At 35.1% G+C, this 16,659-nt stretch overlaps 2 protein-coding genes across 4 annotated transcripts in view; both read right to left on the bottom strand.

The window, feature by feature from the left end:
- LOC149802655 (sodium- and chloride-dependent glycine transporter 1-like) overlaps nucleotides 1-10,492 on the bottom strand; it is a 56,831-nt gene extending 46,339 nt beyond the window's left edge. Inside the window, exon 1 of one of the 3 annotated variants that reach the window (XM_089952017.1) lies at nucleotides 9,937-10,492. In XM_089952017.1, the coding sequence (XP_089808143.1) occupies nucleotides 9,937-9,951 (15 nt within the window). In that variant the 5' untranslated portion in view covers nucleotides 9,952-10,492. The remainder of the gene's footprint in view (nucleotides 1-9,936) is intronic. The other 2 variants (XM_089952018.1, XM_089952015.1) reach the window with 2 other exon arrangements.
- Nucleotides 10,493-13,403: 2,911 nt separating this feature from the next.
- LOC149802654 (sodium- and chloride-dependent betaine transporter-like) overlaps nucleotides 13,404-16,659 on the bottom strand; it is a 40,135-nt gene continuing 36,879 nt past the window's right edge. The window contains exon 11 of the mRNA XM_089953807.1: nucleotides 13,404-16,654. Within this exon, the coding sequence (XP_089809933.1) occupies nucleotides 16,502-16,654 (153 nt within the window). The 3' untranslated portion in view covers nucleotides 13,404-16,501. The remainder of the gene's footprint in view (nucleotides 16,655-16,659) is intronic.

Raw genomic sequence — 16,659 nt, 5'->3', positions numbered from 1 at the left:
CAAGAGAATATTCTGCTGGAGGTTCTGGAATAGGAAGTCCCTCACCATGTGGAACTGGTCTCAATGCAGACGGAATGTTTGGGTAGACTATTCTCGACTTCTTTCGCTTCGTTATTCCGCCGGAAAGAGGAGGAACCAAGCAGAAGTAACAGTCATTTAGGTGGTTGCTTGGCTCTCTCCACACCATTGGGACTGCAAACGGCATTGATGACCTTTTGCAATTCAACCACTGTGAAAGCTGTGTTGTACATGTAGCACAGCATATATGCGGAGCCCAAGGCTTGTCTTGGTCACCAACCTTGCATCCGAAGTAAAGATGATATGCCTTCTTCACTTGAGAATTGATACTTTTCTTCTGGTTGGCAAATGTCACTTCCCCGCAAAAATTATCCGCGGTATTAACACACTTTCGAGGCATTACTGTTCTTTATTGTACGTAAATGGATAAAATAATAAGTTTTATGTAACAGTAGCTTGAACTGTCTCGCACAACGTCTAAAATATTTTAAATGCTGAACCTATCTGATTGGGCTTTATATAGTACACTGCTTACGTCAGCTTCAGCAGCCGCCTGGCATTAGTATAATAGGCCTACACATGTATAGTACACTGCTGACGTCAACTTACTTCAGCAGCCGCATGGCATTAGTATTGCATTGCATCAGAAAATGATGCAATCAACTGTGGATGATGTGAGCATGATGGTATTATGCAATGTTACATCATTATTCCGGATGTTGCTGCAGTCCTACTGGAGAAATTTACACAGTGAAACATAGAATATGAGGTATATGAATATCTTCAAAACGAGAGCCAATACAAATTTTTGACGGTTATATTCGTGTTCGGCACACCAAAATACTACAGATTAGGGCCTTTTCAAGTCAGTAATGATTTCACTGTTGACCAGTGTTATGGATAAGAACATGTATATTGTGGATTGGCAAAACGCCCCATGTTGCACCTCCAAGGCAGACAAGATCAAACATATACAGTGACGGGCCGAGAAAGAACTGCACGAGATGAAAGAAAATGGTGGGACGAGAAGGTTGAGAAAGAACAAGACTACACCGATACTCAGAACTCTGTTCAGTTTTACAGTTCATTGAAACCTGTCTACAACCCTTCAAGAACAGTATCCAACCCTTTCCTCTCGGCAGATGGATCGATGCTGAACAAAGATCAGGAACAATTCCGAAATCACTGGGCTGAGCACTTCAGTGGGCTACTAAACATGCCATCCTCTGTCAACCCCACTGCTCTCAAACATATCTCCCAATAGGTATTCCAGGAGGAACTCGACCTTCCATCATCAGGTGAAGAAATCAAGAAGGCCACCTACTAGATGAGCTTGGACAGAGCTACAAAAATGGAAGGAACCCCAGTGGATGTTTACAAAGCAGCATGGCCCGCTATAATATGCGTTTTCCGTAATATATTCCAGACCATCTGGGAACAAGAACCGATGCTAGAAGACGTCCACTCTATCATTAGGATTAAATTGCAAGATAAGGTTAGCAACCTCGAAATCATGGATAAAGCCAAGACAATAATCACTGAAGCAATGCTGCTCAAGGCCCAACTTCGCTTGTTAGTCCATATCATAGATGGTGCCCGCAAGCTGAAATTTATCTTCTTTGGGGAAATGGCACATGGCCAGAGAAATGAAGGGCGACACATAAGCGCTACAGACACACCTTGAAAGACAGCCTAAAGTGTTGCCGTCTAAAAAACATCGGAGCTTGAAAGAACAGCACAGGACCGAAGCCAGTGACGTTCCCTCCTCACCCGCAAAGCTTCAATTGGCCTTGTAAATGAACGTCGGAGCCAGATCGATGCAGCCTGGGAGCGTCGCCTCAGGTCAGTTTCGTCCTATAACTACAGCTGATTTAAAATGTCCCATCTGTCATCGACTGTGCAAGTCAAGGCTAGGACTGCAGAGCCATCTCCTTGGCCACAGACGATTTCACAGAAACCCTCCTATTTGGATTATACTTTTCAGGCCTTGGCATTGATTTCGAAATGGAAAATACAAACTTTGACATAACATGTTCAATGATTACATGAATGTTCTGATTTCTCTTGTGACAGCATTTTTCCTTGATTATCAGCGTACTACAATGACGTCATATTTCATCATCGACATCATATTTGTCCGCTCACATAGAAGTCGTCTTTACCTTACTTGACTGATTATTGTCAGCATTTCATATTTGTATCAGTAATCTTGTTTAGCTATAATTTTGTTTTACAAAATATCAACAACATCGGTTTTAAGATGGTTGTTAATACTTTAAACAGAATATTCACTCGCACAATAAAACTTGGGCCAAGAGTTCAACTGAGGTCAAGTAAGCAGCGTATCCGAATTCGATCAGTGGTATGCTACCTTTGAAGCATTCGTTATATATCGATGAATTGAAAATAGTTTAATATTAAATTCAAGAGCAGCATTTTATGTTCTTTCGTACAAATATATTGGAGTAAACATAAAACTAACCTTCTCTCAGTGGGCTGAAAAATGACAATTTATTGTAAATTCTCGCAGAAACAGAAGCTATAAAAATGCAAAAATGAGCGCTCTGTCTAACATTTATGAAAACATACGCGTTCGCTGGTAAATTTTAGCTTTATTTCGGAATATTTATTCCGGTTCTTAATCCGACGACAATTTTCCCATATCAAACATTCATATTTCCTTATATGTTGTATTTACCAAACTATTGTGACTCTTTGTACGTTTACTTTTACCTGGAATGCCAGAGAACATCATATACACGTGTCATTAATAGAAAATACATTTTATATGTTGGAAAATGTTTATGAGATTCTAAAATAGTTGCGATAATATCATATATGAATAAGAAAGAGTTAGGTTTCTAATGATTTTTAAAATTGAAATTTTCAATATTTTAATGTTGAAATGAGGTTTTAATACATAAAGAAAATTATCAAGTAATAGAAAGAATTTTTTCTTTTAAAAAAAAATCACTTAAACGAACCAGTTGTTTGTTCGTCTTACTCTTTCTACTGTCACAGTACTTTTAACATATGGCATGGATATTTTCTTCTTTGTTTCACACAGAAATAAAATTATTTTATAAGTTCAAACATTTCCAGCAGGTTTTTTTTTTACTTTATTTTTATATAGAGCTTTAGCAATGCCATCCAATTGTATTATAATTTTCTGGCTGCGTATTTACGGTTAGTTTTAATTGGTCATACTGTTTGTATAAATATGACCCAATTACCAGAAATGAACAGTTGTTTACAGTCTCTTTTTATACACTATTAATACCTTCTTTTGTTCACATGATAGTTCAGACAATTAGTGAAAAGATGTAAACCGTAGTTAGGCAGAAGATTCATTCCAAAGCAGCGAGAAAGACATCTTAAAACATGTATTAACGTAACAAAAAATCCTGATGATATTACTAAATCCCAATAATTTAGAAATATACTTGCTGGAGCTACTGCAAGCGGAGATGCAGAAATAAAAATTAAAATTAATCCTAATTATTGCGAAAGTTTGAACGAATCGATTACAAAGAAGATAGTGTACATCTAATTAAAAGCATTGCATCAAAGAAATCTAGCAGACTGGTAATTGAGTTATTTCACCCTTTTTACTCATTATGTTTCACAGAATGCTTGACTGGTATATTTCCAAATGAATGGGACAGACACATAGTTTGTCCATAATATAAGGAAGACATCGGATAAAGATCCTTAAAAATATAGGCATTTGGCTAACACATGCATAGTGTAAACGTCTTACAAAAGTGTTGAATATCAGATTAAGTATGTGGTCAAATGATATTATTATTTATTAGTCGCAAGCATGTTTTCGCAAAAAGCTATTTTAATCACAGTACAGTAGAATTTGTAAAATAAGGGTGGCATATTTTGGAGCAGAGGCTTAAAAGCTCATCATGCCATACATGATATAAAATTTGGGTCACGTTATCAATTATCAATGAAAGAAATTAAAGGCAAATTCATGTAAATGTTTAAATCACTGAGTGTTACTTTGAAATCATGTCTTAATTTTTTAAAGATTTAACAGACTATGTTTCTTCTTAAGTAGGGCATTCGACAGAGAGGGTTCATAGTATAGCTGTTGTCTCCTTATTCATTGATGATTCATTCTACTAAAGCAATGCATGCAAGATCTGAAAAGAATTGTTTAAGATTACACAAGCAGATCATCACTATTGTATGAGGTTCTCAGAGAAAAGTAATTCCATAAGAAATTATACAAAGATCTCCGAGACAAGTAATTGCATCAAAAATGACGTAATAAACTGATATTTCGCGTATTTGCTTAATATGTTGTTTGCGATATTACTTTGACTAGTGTGGATAATGTTCTCTCTCTTGCCTGCATAACAGGAGAACATTTCATATGTCTAATGCATATAATTCGTTACATTATTGTTTGTTTGTGTACGCTCTGTTCCAAGGTTATATTATGCTGTTTTATTTTTATTATGGGCCTGTATCCTGACAATACTAAATAATTGTATTGTATTGCATTGCTTTGCATTGCGTTGCGTTGCATTGCATTGCATTATTTCATTGTATTGCATTACATTGTATTGTTTTGTATTGCATTGCATTACACTGCACTGTATTGCATTGCGTTATATTGTATTGTATTGTATTGGATTCCATTGCATTGCATTCCAATGTAATGTATTGTATCGTTATATTGCAATGTATTGTAAATATGTGCATTCAATAATCAGGTAGATTTGAACAATCAAAGTTCATGTTTAACAGATATTATAAAATGTAATACAATCCAAAATGTAGGATATGATGGTTTAATATTCTGTGGAAAAGCTTGATAGTGTCAATTTAATAACTTACCCAGAAATATCACATAAGACGTTTTGATACATGAGTTTATTTATATATTACATGTATGTCAACGGAACCATTGTCATTTATTGTATTACCTAGACAACAGATAATCATAATGCGGTCATCCGATGCTTCTGGAAAGGGTCAAGGAACCGTCCAAGATTAAGAAACGAACCATAACCCTCTCAGTTGTGTTTATTCACTTTCCTTTTGTAAATGCGAGTCCCAGTTGTGTGTGATCTATCATTTCTATCCTTTGTGTCCATCTTTTGACAACAGCTACGCGCGTTCTTAATATGTATTGATAGTTCAGACTATACGTGCAAACATGTCCTCATTGTCCATGATGTACCAATATCAACAATATCATTGATTTTCTCAAAATTGTGTGCGTCCCTAGATTGTATTGATAGTTCATCCTGTTTGTAAACGTATCCTAGTTGTCTTTGATGTATCAGTGTCAACAGTCTCCATGATTTTGTCACAAATGTATGCGTCCCTTGTTTGTATTGATAGTTCATACTGTCTGTAAACATGTCATCGTTGTGCATGATATACCAATGTCAACAGTCTCTATGAATTTGTCAAAAATGTGTGCTTCCCTGGTTTGTATTGATAGTTCATCCTATCTATAAACATACTCTTGCTGTCCATGATATACCGGTCTATTTTGAAAATTATTTTGTGCGTCTTTCTTTTTAAGGAAAGTACACACCATTACAGCAAAATCTGTAAAAGCGCGAGTTAAATTCATAAGTCGAATTTACGGAACAACTTTTATATGTAATAAACTTTGGAAGAAGAATCCAATAAATGAAATGTTGGAGAAAAATTCCAGTAGATGTAATCAAGGAATATAATCCAATAATTGTGCTACTGGAGAAAATCCAGTAGATATCATCTTAGAGTAACCTCCAGTAGAAGTAATCTTTTAGTAATATCCAATATATGTAATCGTGGGGAAAAAATCAAATAAATGTAATCTTGGAGTAAAATTCCAATAAATATAATCTTTGTGCAAAAATGCAATAAATGTAATCTTGGAGAAAAATCAAATAAATGTAATCTTGGAGTGAAAATCCAATAAATGTAATTTTGGAGTCATACTCATAAATGTTATGTTGGAATTAAAGTCCAATAAATGTAATCTTTGAGTAAAAATCCAATACATGTAATCTTGGAGTAAAACTCCAATAACTGTAATCTTAGAGTTGATTCCAATAAATGTAATCTTAGAGTAAAATTCCAATAAATGTAATCTTGGAGTAAAATACTGTAGAGGTAATCATGTACTAAGTCCAGTAGATGTAATCTCGGAAGAAAATCCAGTAGATGCAATCTTGGAGTAAAATGCAGTAGATGTAATCATTGGAGCGAAATCCAGTAGTAGTAATTATGGAGTAAAATCCAACAGATGTAACGATGGAGTAAAATACAGTAGATGAAATCTTGGAGTAAATTTGAATAGAAGTGATCATTGAGTAAAATCTTGCAGACGTAATCATGGAACATAATCCTTTAACTGTAATCTTGGAATAAAATCAATAAGATGTAATTTGGAGTAAACTCCAATAGATGTAATCATGGGTATAGTCCAAAAAATGTAATCTTGGAGTAAAGTCCAATAAATGTAATCTTGGAGTAAAATTCCAATAACTGTAATCTTGGAGTAAAAGTCCAATAAATGTAATCTTGGAGTAACATTTCAATAAATGTAATCTTGGAGTAAAGATCCAATAAATGTAATCTTGGGGAAAACTCCAGAAAAATGTAACCATCTAGTAAAAGTCAAATAAATGTTATATCGGTGTAAAAATCCAATAAATGTAATCTTGGAGTAAACTCTAATAAATGTAATCATCGGGTATAGTCCAAAAATGTATTCTTGGAGTAAAATCCAAATAATGCAATCTTGGAGTAAAACTTCGACAAATGTAATCTTGGAGTAAAAGTCCAATAAATGTAATCTTGGAGTAAAAATCCAATAAATGTAATATTGGAGTAAAAATCCAATAAATGTAATCTTGGAGTAAAAATCCAATAAATATAATCTTGGGGAAAAATCCTGAAAAATGTAACCATTTAGTAAAAATCTAACAAATGTAGTCTTGGAGTAATTATTCTGTAAATCTAATCATGGAGTAAATATTCAATGAATGTAATCTTGGAATAAAAATCGAATAAATGTAATCTTCGAATAAAATCCTGTAGATGTAATCTTGGAGTATAATCGTGTAGATATGATCATGGAGTATAATCGAATAAATGTAATTTTAGAGTAAAATCCCAATAAATGTATTCTTGGAGTAAAACTCCTTATAAATGTAATCTTAGAGCAAACATCCAACAAATTTAATCTTGGAGCAAATTCCAATAAAGATAATCTTGGAGTAAAAATCCAATAAATGTAATCTTGGACTAAAACTCCAATAAATATAATCTTGTTGTTAAAATCCAATGAATATAATCTTAGAGAAAAATCCAATAAATGTAATCTTTGAGTAAAAATCTAATACATGTAATCTTTGAGTTAAAATCCAATAAATGTAATCTTACAGTAAAAATCCTTTGATTTTGTCAGCAATCTTTTCTCCCACATTTGTACCTGCTGCAGATGCAGCTCCTCTTTCAAACGTTTTTATGCATCTAACGCGATAGGTGCTATTTTGTGAGTTATTCCAGATATACTTTCAACTATTTTAGAGAAGATAATTTCGAAGAAACCTCCTACGATTTTTCTACGATAAATATTTCGTTCTTTCATCTTATCATACAAAACTGCAAGATAAAATGTATCCTGGTAAGCAGAGCTCACTGCGACCTCAAGTGCAGATAATATGTTACATTTTCATCATTGAGATTGAGCTGTCGTCCTGATTGATCAATAAGTGGCATTGTTATTGAGGATATTTGATTTTCGACGTTTATCTAATGGTAGATTATTACCGGTTGCTTTACTTGCATTAGCGAACCTGGCGGAACATCAGGAGAAAAACTAAAAATAGTTCGTCCTTGACTGCCACGAGCTCTATTACGTCCGCTGTCAATCGATCAGTCTACTAAAATTGTATTTACCTTTGTTATATCTACTGATAACTCGTCCTTGTATAAAATTGAAGCGCTTTGCGGTCTAGAACATCCCTTTTGTCGAGTTAATCCTAGCAACGATCCAATGTTGTTGGTCGTACTAAAATCAACAAGAAAATTGTTTTTCAACGTGATTCTTGCAGGTAGCGTGTAATAGTTTGGAGCAAGTCAAAATTGTCGGCCGCGAATCCAACTCCAGTTGTAATCAGAGATTTTATTGCTATATTGAGATCAGTAACGCTGTAAGGGCCTTGTGGTATAGTTACAGAAATCCAAACCAAGCCAGCTGGCTGGCTGGCTCGAATGAAATGTGAAATCGTTTATTATGTTAGGTTTTACGTTGGACATATCATTCCAAGAAGTAGCCGAAACTGAACCTCTTTCATATTTCGTCGGGGACGCTTGCGTCCCTGGGCCAAGTTCGATTTGTGGATTATAAATAAGAGAGAAGTTTGCACTGTCCGTCGTAGTTTGAGATGAATCAAGCAGTAATGTAATTGATAACATTTTCATTTATCTGATAGGTAAAACTCGGAGTCTTTTGGGGTTAACGAATCCAATCGCCGCAAATTAATTCACTGTGATAACATCGCTATGTAAAATATATTCGTCGGATGTGAGATAACCGTTTATCTACAATTTCAAACATTTCGTTGTCGCTTTATGTGCTTACATTTCCAGATTCTTTAGATGAGATTAGCAGATTAGCAGTATCAATCGGTCAACTATTTCAGTTTGAGTTTTAAAGATTTTAATTCCAAAACCTGAATGTACAGCTACAGGTACAGGTTCAGACTTATACGATTTCGCTAATTTAAGTAATTTGGTATATCCATTGTATTTTATTGTTACACTTTTTTCCGAAAGGCAATATACATTTCAACAATTATACTTTTTAGGCATGTTTAACAGACCATGAGCATCCAAAAACTCTTTAGAATTATAGATGTTATCAATGTATTCATATTCATTCAAAATTGTTATTCCTCTTAATAACTAGATTGATGTAAAAGTTTGCATCTTCCAGTTTTCTGATATTACCTACCGTAATACGTTTAGTGATTTGAAAACATCATTTTCCTGACCTCCAATTTCGCTATGTATAAGATGACCATCAGTAGTTCTTATTGCTTTTTCAATATTGTTTAATTGAATTTGTTCTTTTCTAGCGTCCAATTTCTCCTACTTATCTATCTCGTTTTGTCTTTAATCTTTCTTCTTCTACTCGATTTACTTTTCCAATCTATCGTAATGTCTTAGCTTGTTGTGCAACCACATACCCATTTTTTTCAATAATTTGTTCAGCAACTATGTTTTTGCTTTTCTCCAAATCTACCAAGTAATCCTTTTTCTTTTAAATTCTCGATATCTTCATGTGATATCGCAGAAATATCAGGTTGTTTGCCAAGTACAGGTTCAGTCACTGACCTAAAAAGAATAACAGTTTCTTCTGCTGATTTTTGTTGCCCGCGTCGTTCATGATTAACTTCTTCCTAAAAAAGTAGCTCTCGTTGCAACAAATTTCTTTAGAACCTCTATTTGTTTCGTGTCCACTTTTAAAGTATTTGCTAAATTACTTTTTGGATTGCTCTAGCCATCTAATAACGTATCTATTCCACATCTAAACATTTGATTTCGATCTCGTGCTAGCTTATTAAACAAGAAAAAGTATTGCATTTCCCGGCCAGTTGCTTCATGATAAAGTTCTGCAAATTTGTCTTTTAATACATCTCGCCACTGTTCTCGTGCTACATTTTGTATATCAACGTTGTCGAATCCAGCAAATAATATAAAACAACCCGTGTTTCGCCTGATAAATCGATCGACGTTATAGAACACCTGTGCTAGATAAACTGCATTATAGTTTCTGTTGCGCGACAATTAAAAGTGTGATCTGAACTATTTCGTATGTTATCCGAATCAAGCTCGGCAACTGGAATAAGATCTTTAGGTTGTTTTGAGATATATAAAAAATATTCTCACCAAATCGTAGTTCATTTTTTAGTTTTTCGTTGTGTTCGTTTAGCAGACCATCTTTGTCCTGCTTTGGGTTAATTGCGTAGACATATACTTTATTGTAGTTGAAGATGTCTTTAAGTAACAGATTCAGCAGCAGGTTAATTTTGCTTGATCCATTTCATCCTCCTATCAGGGAAATCTAGACATGGACGTGCTAAAAAAAAACATTAAAAAAAACGAATGTAACTGTCGATGGTTCTGACCTAACAAATAAACTGCATGTTGTGCAAGCTATTACTGCTGCAGATGATGCTTATCTTGAAAGAACAGGAGGCACAATTTCAGATGCAATCGATATGGTTGCTAATAAGATAACTTCTATGTATGCACCTGGTGCTGCATCTGATCTTGTAAATAAACAGTACGTGGATAGTGCTGCTGAAGCTATTGGCAGCACAAAACGAGCTAAATATATCGTTGGTCATATACCACATCTCGTCAATGCTATAGATAATCGATGGGGTTTTGTTACAACTGAGTCAACAGAATATCCTGAAAATGATCAAAATTACGCTTTTCGTTTAACAGTGCTATATCTGGAAATTCAGAGTGGATTACAAACGGATAAATAAGTATATTTTTGATAAAAAAAATAGAAAGCCCAGGAGCTGTTGGATCTGGAAATTTCAACTGCGAGTTAAATTAGATGCTAATATCGGGCGCATATACAACTGAAGATTAGAGTGATCGACTGATAATACAACATGGACTACGCTATATACGCCATCGATTGTTTATGTTATTACTCCTCAGCAATTTACACTTGATCCTAAAGTAACCACAAATAAGTAATCGTATTTCCGGAATTTATGTTGTCAACGCTAGAGGCCCTTACCCAGGTCATACCGTGTTTCAGATAAATACAAGTTACGATTTAATGTAATTGTAATATATAATGTATGTTGATACTCCATCGATCAGAGTCGCAAAAGAGTTTTATAATTTTGATGCAGATTATGACGCATGTCATGGTTCTAAAAACTGCGTTGAAAAACTACACACAAAAAAAAGAATCTGTAAAGTTACTCACATAAGGAAAATACCAAAAAATATCAAAGAGTTGATTACTGGATACCTAAACCTACCTGCCAATGACATAAATATAGAAGAAGCAGACGTTAAAGGTGTTTTGAGTTGTTCAACAGCACATGCAATTCTCAGGCAATATCTAGCACTGAATTTCTTATATATATCTTGGAGAGTTATTTTATGCTATTAGTTATATCGATGAAACAGAAGATATGTATCGTGATAACGTCAATAATATTACTGAAATACCAACAAATATTGATTCTCCATTTTCATCCTCAGATCGTAAAGTTGTAACAGATAGCAGATATAATGATGTCTCATCTGGAGTATATAATGAGTACTGAGATTTTCTTGCTGATCCTGCCGATAACAATTCTCGTACGCTGATTAAAAAGGTTGCTGCAGAAATTACCTTTACCACATCAATTGAAATAATTACTGAAACAGTTTCATAATGACAAGAAAAGAAATGATCGATTTCAATCATATTTCATCTCGTCTCTCAGACAACAACAGGGATGAGTTGATGAAATCCTACAAGTACTATCATAAAAAATGTACTGCGTCAGATGCACCAGAAAATATTAGAGCAAACAAATAGATGTGCTAAACTACATTCCAATGATACTAACAACTGGAATATCATCAGAAAGTTGAACAGCAAATCCACTACTGTTGATAGTATCGGGAGCAGGAGTTGTATTATCAGCAGTAAACAAAAAGATCAAGCCTAAATATGAGAACAAAAATACTTCGTGTAAAATAGCAATAGGGACCTACAACAAGCTTCTTGATCAGCATCTAGCTTATCTCAGTGGTGAGTTTATTATGTTAGATCTGATGCAAGGACTTCGAGTCAAAGATGATTTGCTAGTTGACATGATAAAAAAACAAAGTTATAAAATATGAAAAACGACACTCAGTATATTTTGTTTGAAATATGAAATATGGAAGATATTACAACAGAGGATACTACGTTAAAGATGAAAATAATTCTTTTCCGATGTAAGCATGTGATGATTATACTTGACGATGAGAAATATAGCACGCATTTCAAAACTGTTGTTATTGTTCTTATACAGTTTAAGGCCATTTTGCAGCACAAGATAGACTATACATAGCGGCCAGTATAAATGGTGGAAGAAAAACCAGAGAAAACCCAGGAAAATTATAAACTTATACAGAAATTTCAAAACGCGTTAGTCTAGAGTGCTATATCTTTGTACAGTTGCCACTATTTGTGGCATTTGTTAATTAAAAAATATTTTTAATACCGAACATCTTCACTGGTTAGGAACATCTTCACATATGATTAACATTTTCACAAATTCGGGTCATGGTAGAGACTTTTGTTAGTGATGCTTATGTATTTAACGTATACATGCCGATCAGTGCAGTAACTTGATTTAGGTGTTTGTGCCTTGTCGAATCTGATAGCGGAAGGCCATCGGATAACGACGGCTTTATAACGAATTTATTTATTACAGGAATACTGTGCTTTTCATTTCACTATACCCTTATGATAATTTTCAGACATATAATAATAATAATAATAATAACGTGGACTTAATAAAGCACATAATCTTTAGAAGCTCTAAGTGCTATACAATATTTTAAAACACATAAAACCATATACCACGACAATATTACAAAAACAACCACCATGAAATTACAAAACAAAAACAAGGGACAAGCATTAAGGAAGTAAATATTATTAAGTCTCAAGTCTGTTCCTGTAGTCGTGTTGTGTTACAAGTGTCGTGTAACACGTGTAATCACACACCCCAACCTCACCAATGATATATTGGAATACAAAGGAAAGGCGTAATGACCGAGGCATCCTAATTTACTTCAAAGTCATCTGACTACATAGTTCTGTGATTTGGTAAAATAAAACAAAGTATTTGTTTGTGTGTGTGTGTGTGTGTGTGTGTGTGTGTGTGTGTGTGTGTGTGATTTGGATTTTTAACGTAGCTTTAACAAATTTTCAGTCATATCGCTACGATGTCTCCAGTGTGGCAGTTTATAGTGATGTCTAGCTCTGGGGAATCATGTCGCAGGCATGTAGCATGATCTCCCACCCAGTCACATTATCCTGACACCAGGCCGACCAGTCCTAACACTAACGTCTTAATTCTGAGAGCCAAGCGAGGTAGCTGTTAGTACCATTTTTGTAAGTCTTTGGTATGACTCGGCCGGGGATCGAACCCACTACCTCCCGCATCCGAGGCGGACACTCAAACCACTAGGCCACCGGAGCGGTATATTTGTTCTGTCCACGCGAATATAAGAATACTGTTTTCATCAGCTATTAAACAAAATAACACTCAGATCAAGTTTAGTAATTGATAATAAGTTTATAGGAAGAACGTATTTCGCAATAAAAGGACAACTTGGTATCTTGTCACTGTTGTGCTTTTACTTTGATTCCTTCCGTCCACTCACATAGTACATTGCATATAAACATAATGTAACTGTAGTTCCTACAACTCGACGTCATACTTGAAAGGAAAGCATCCCAGTCTGCATCAGATGAACATCTGATACAAGGATTCATATCAGCCATGGGAAAAGTGGCATTCATCTAGAGTTGTATAATAATTAGAACATGGTAAATATATTTTATTACATACCATTTAATGTTGCGTGGTTGATCTGGCATTCGATACGGGCGTTCAGTCTGTCAATCCGTATCACACCTAAAACTTCATATTGCACACCCAGTCCGGAACTACTTGTACATCTTAAAAATTATTCATTGATAGTCCACAATAAAACATCGAGAATGATTTATTGCTGTACATTTCAAATTATTCAAAAATGCCAGACACGTTTGCAATTTTATGAAATCCGACCATATTGGGTGAGAATGGCCGCTATTGCCGCTGGAGATAATGGGGGAGTACCGTCAGTAGCGATGTGCACTTTATGGGCTTTTCACGGAATCTACCGCCGAGATATTGTAGATAGCTGAGGCTGAGAACATTTTAAGGAAAGAATGTTTGACAACCAGTTCTAAGATGAGAAAAATGTACATGTTAGAAAGAAAACATCAGCATTGACAAACAAGAAATGCAGAAAATAAAAGAACTAATCTCACTGCTATACATGTCTCCAAACATATATATAAAAAATCCTATCACCAAAATATTTTAGAAAGCATATATTGGACTGACGGAAGTTTATTACTGTAATAGTGCACAGTTTTGTAGAGTAGTTTCCGTAGAATAGTTTCACAGTGCATTTTTACGTTTTCAGCGCGACACGTCAACATTAAGTTTGACGTATGGGTTAGACTCGCTATAAACTTTTGACTGCGAGGGACAGAAGTTGCTCCGTTTTGGCCATGAGTTGAATTTTAATTAGGATTCGCACGGATAACGGTTTGGCCATCTAAGAGTACAATGTTAACGCACGGTCGATAGCGGTAAAGTGCCACTAGTTGAGACGAACCAGAGAAAAGCTTATTGTAAGTTCGATGGAAGTGATACAACTTTTTGGCGGATAAAGAAGTAATTCTGATTGGATAAGCTAAAAGATGCGGTGGGTGGACGTGTGTGCGCGATATTAGTCAGTCCAAGTTTTTCAACCGCGGGGGAAATTCAAAAGGGCTCTGAGATCAGTAGATGGTACTCTTCTCGTTAAATAAATTGTCAAAAGGATATGTGAATCTGGAGATTTTTTAGATCGGTATTGAGAGAAGGTACAAAAAAAGGAATTCTCTGATGATAAGCGAGAGAGGGCTCGGGAAGGCAAGACAAATGTGTCCATCCCTTATTGCACAGTGGAAAAGAGATCGCAGTCTGCAACCAAGCGTTCGATTAAGAGGCTAGAGAGGGTGGGAGAAGGAAATAAAGAAATGCCAGCCTATCACCAGCAATGATTTGGAAAAGACCGGAAGCACAATGTTGTGCTATGATGCAAAATTTCAATTTAGCAAAATTGTGTAACTCTGAAAATAGTGAATCATTCAGATGTTATGTTCGATTTCAATTTATTTAGGTAATTTATTAAATTTTTTGTTATATATTACAAACGGAGGCTCACGTTATTCTATTTTATTATATATCTCTAATTATCATTCCATCCAATAATTTCATAATTTATTGCATTGTTTACTCGATCCGGCCACCGCTACGGTAGCCTAGTTGTTAGATTGTCCGCCTCGAATGCGAGAGGAAGCGGGTTCGAACCCCCGGCAGAGTTATACCAAAGACTTATAAAAATGGTACTCAGTTGCCTTGCTAGGCGCCCAGCATTAAGAGCTTAGTGTTAGGACTGGTCGGCTTGGCGTTAGGATAATATCAATGGGTGGGATATTTTGCTACACGCCTGCAGCATGTTGCCCAAGTGCTAGACATTACAATAAACTGCAACACTGCATATATCGTAGCGATATGACTGATTTTTTAAAAAATCTACGTTACAAATCCAAATCACACGAGCGCGCGCTCGCGCACGCAATCCGGGCAATAACACTCTAGTCCATCATCTCCTGGATAACGATAACCAAAATTATAAGGAGTGGGGGAGATCACACATCACCGCCACCTCCTGACCATCACTAACAAAACTGCTCATACTATATTGTCTATACTAACGTTTCTTTTTTTACAAACTGACCAACAGGAACGTTGCTTATTGCTTGTCATAAAATTAGATCAAAACATCACGAACAGTATTCAGAATAGTCAATTTCCTAGAGGGAAAAGAAAGCAGCTTGGTAATCCTGGCTCAATGATGCCTTATTGTTTAAGCTGGGTACAGAATAATAATAACACAATTAACACAATAATTGCAACTGCCAATGGATATTATCTAAACTTATTTTAAAAAACACATATATTTCCAACTAATTCATAGATCAGTATTATTTAAAATGCTAAATGATATTACGATACCGTATTGACATACTTCTAATGTAGTGATAGACGGCTGTTCGGACTTCCTTTATAGAGATATATCCAAAGGACATTTTCTAGTTTCGAATTAAAGTTTTGTGAACTCCACACCTGAACACGGTTTCTTTTCGTTATTCTTTGAAACTATAACTTAAAGTGGATTTCTTCTTAATTATACAGTAGGGGTGAGTACAAAAGTGTTTTAATTAGCATTGTTGCACTATGAATTTACAGCGGTGGAATTTAACTAAATCAGTGGATAGTTGTGGATTGGCTGAATGATCAAAATAAATCTAATACAAACGGATCGTATTTTGCCTTTACGTCAGTAACTGGAAACAACCGATGTGCTTGCTTTTCGATGGAAATGTCAAACATTATGTTTAAATTGGAAATGCATAAATCATGTGAACCAAATTACATTTTTCGATAACTGAAAAGTCCCCGCAATTTGCGAACGAATATTGTGCTCGTACCGAATTTGGATATGAAATACGAGATTAAAAGTGTACAGTCATAAACCTTACTAATATCAACTAAAACAATACTTAGAGGTTGAAAGGAGAGATAGACTGAACACGCTATTGGTATGTGATTCAAATCAAGAGCGTGTCTTGGGTCCCTATTAGATTGGATTTTACTCTTTTGAAAAATGACTCTTTCTGGTCACATAGGGTTATATATTCTTTCCTAGTTTTCCGGTCATTCGGCCCCCATTTTTGTGTAGGTTCAAGCAAATTTTTCAGTCTCTGAA

Source organism: Sinohyriopsis cumingii, chromosome 3 (genome assembly GCF_028554795.1).
Source record: "Sinohyriopsis cumingii isolate HCF-2022 chromosome 3, ASM2855479v2, whole genome shotgun sequence".
In the NCBI taxonomy this organism is placed as follows: Eukaryota; Metazoa; Mollusca; class Bivalvia; order Unionida; family Unionidae; genus Sinohyriopsis; species Sinohyriopsis cumingii.
Note: the sequence above shows the minus strand (reverse complement) of the source record. Positions and strands in the feature narration are given on the sequence as shown.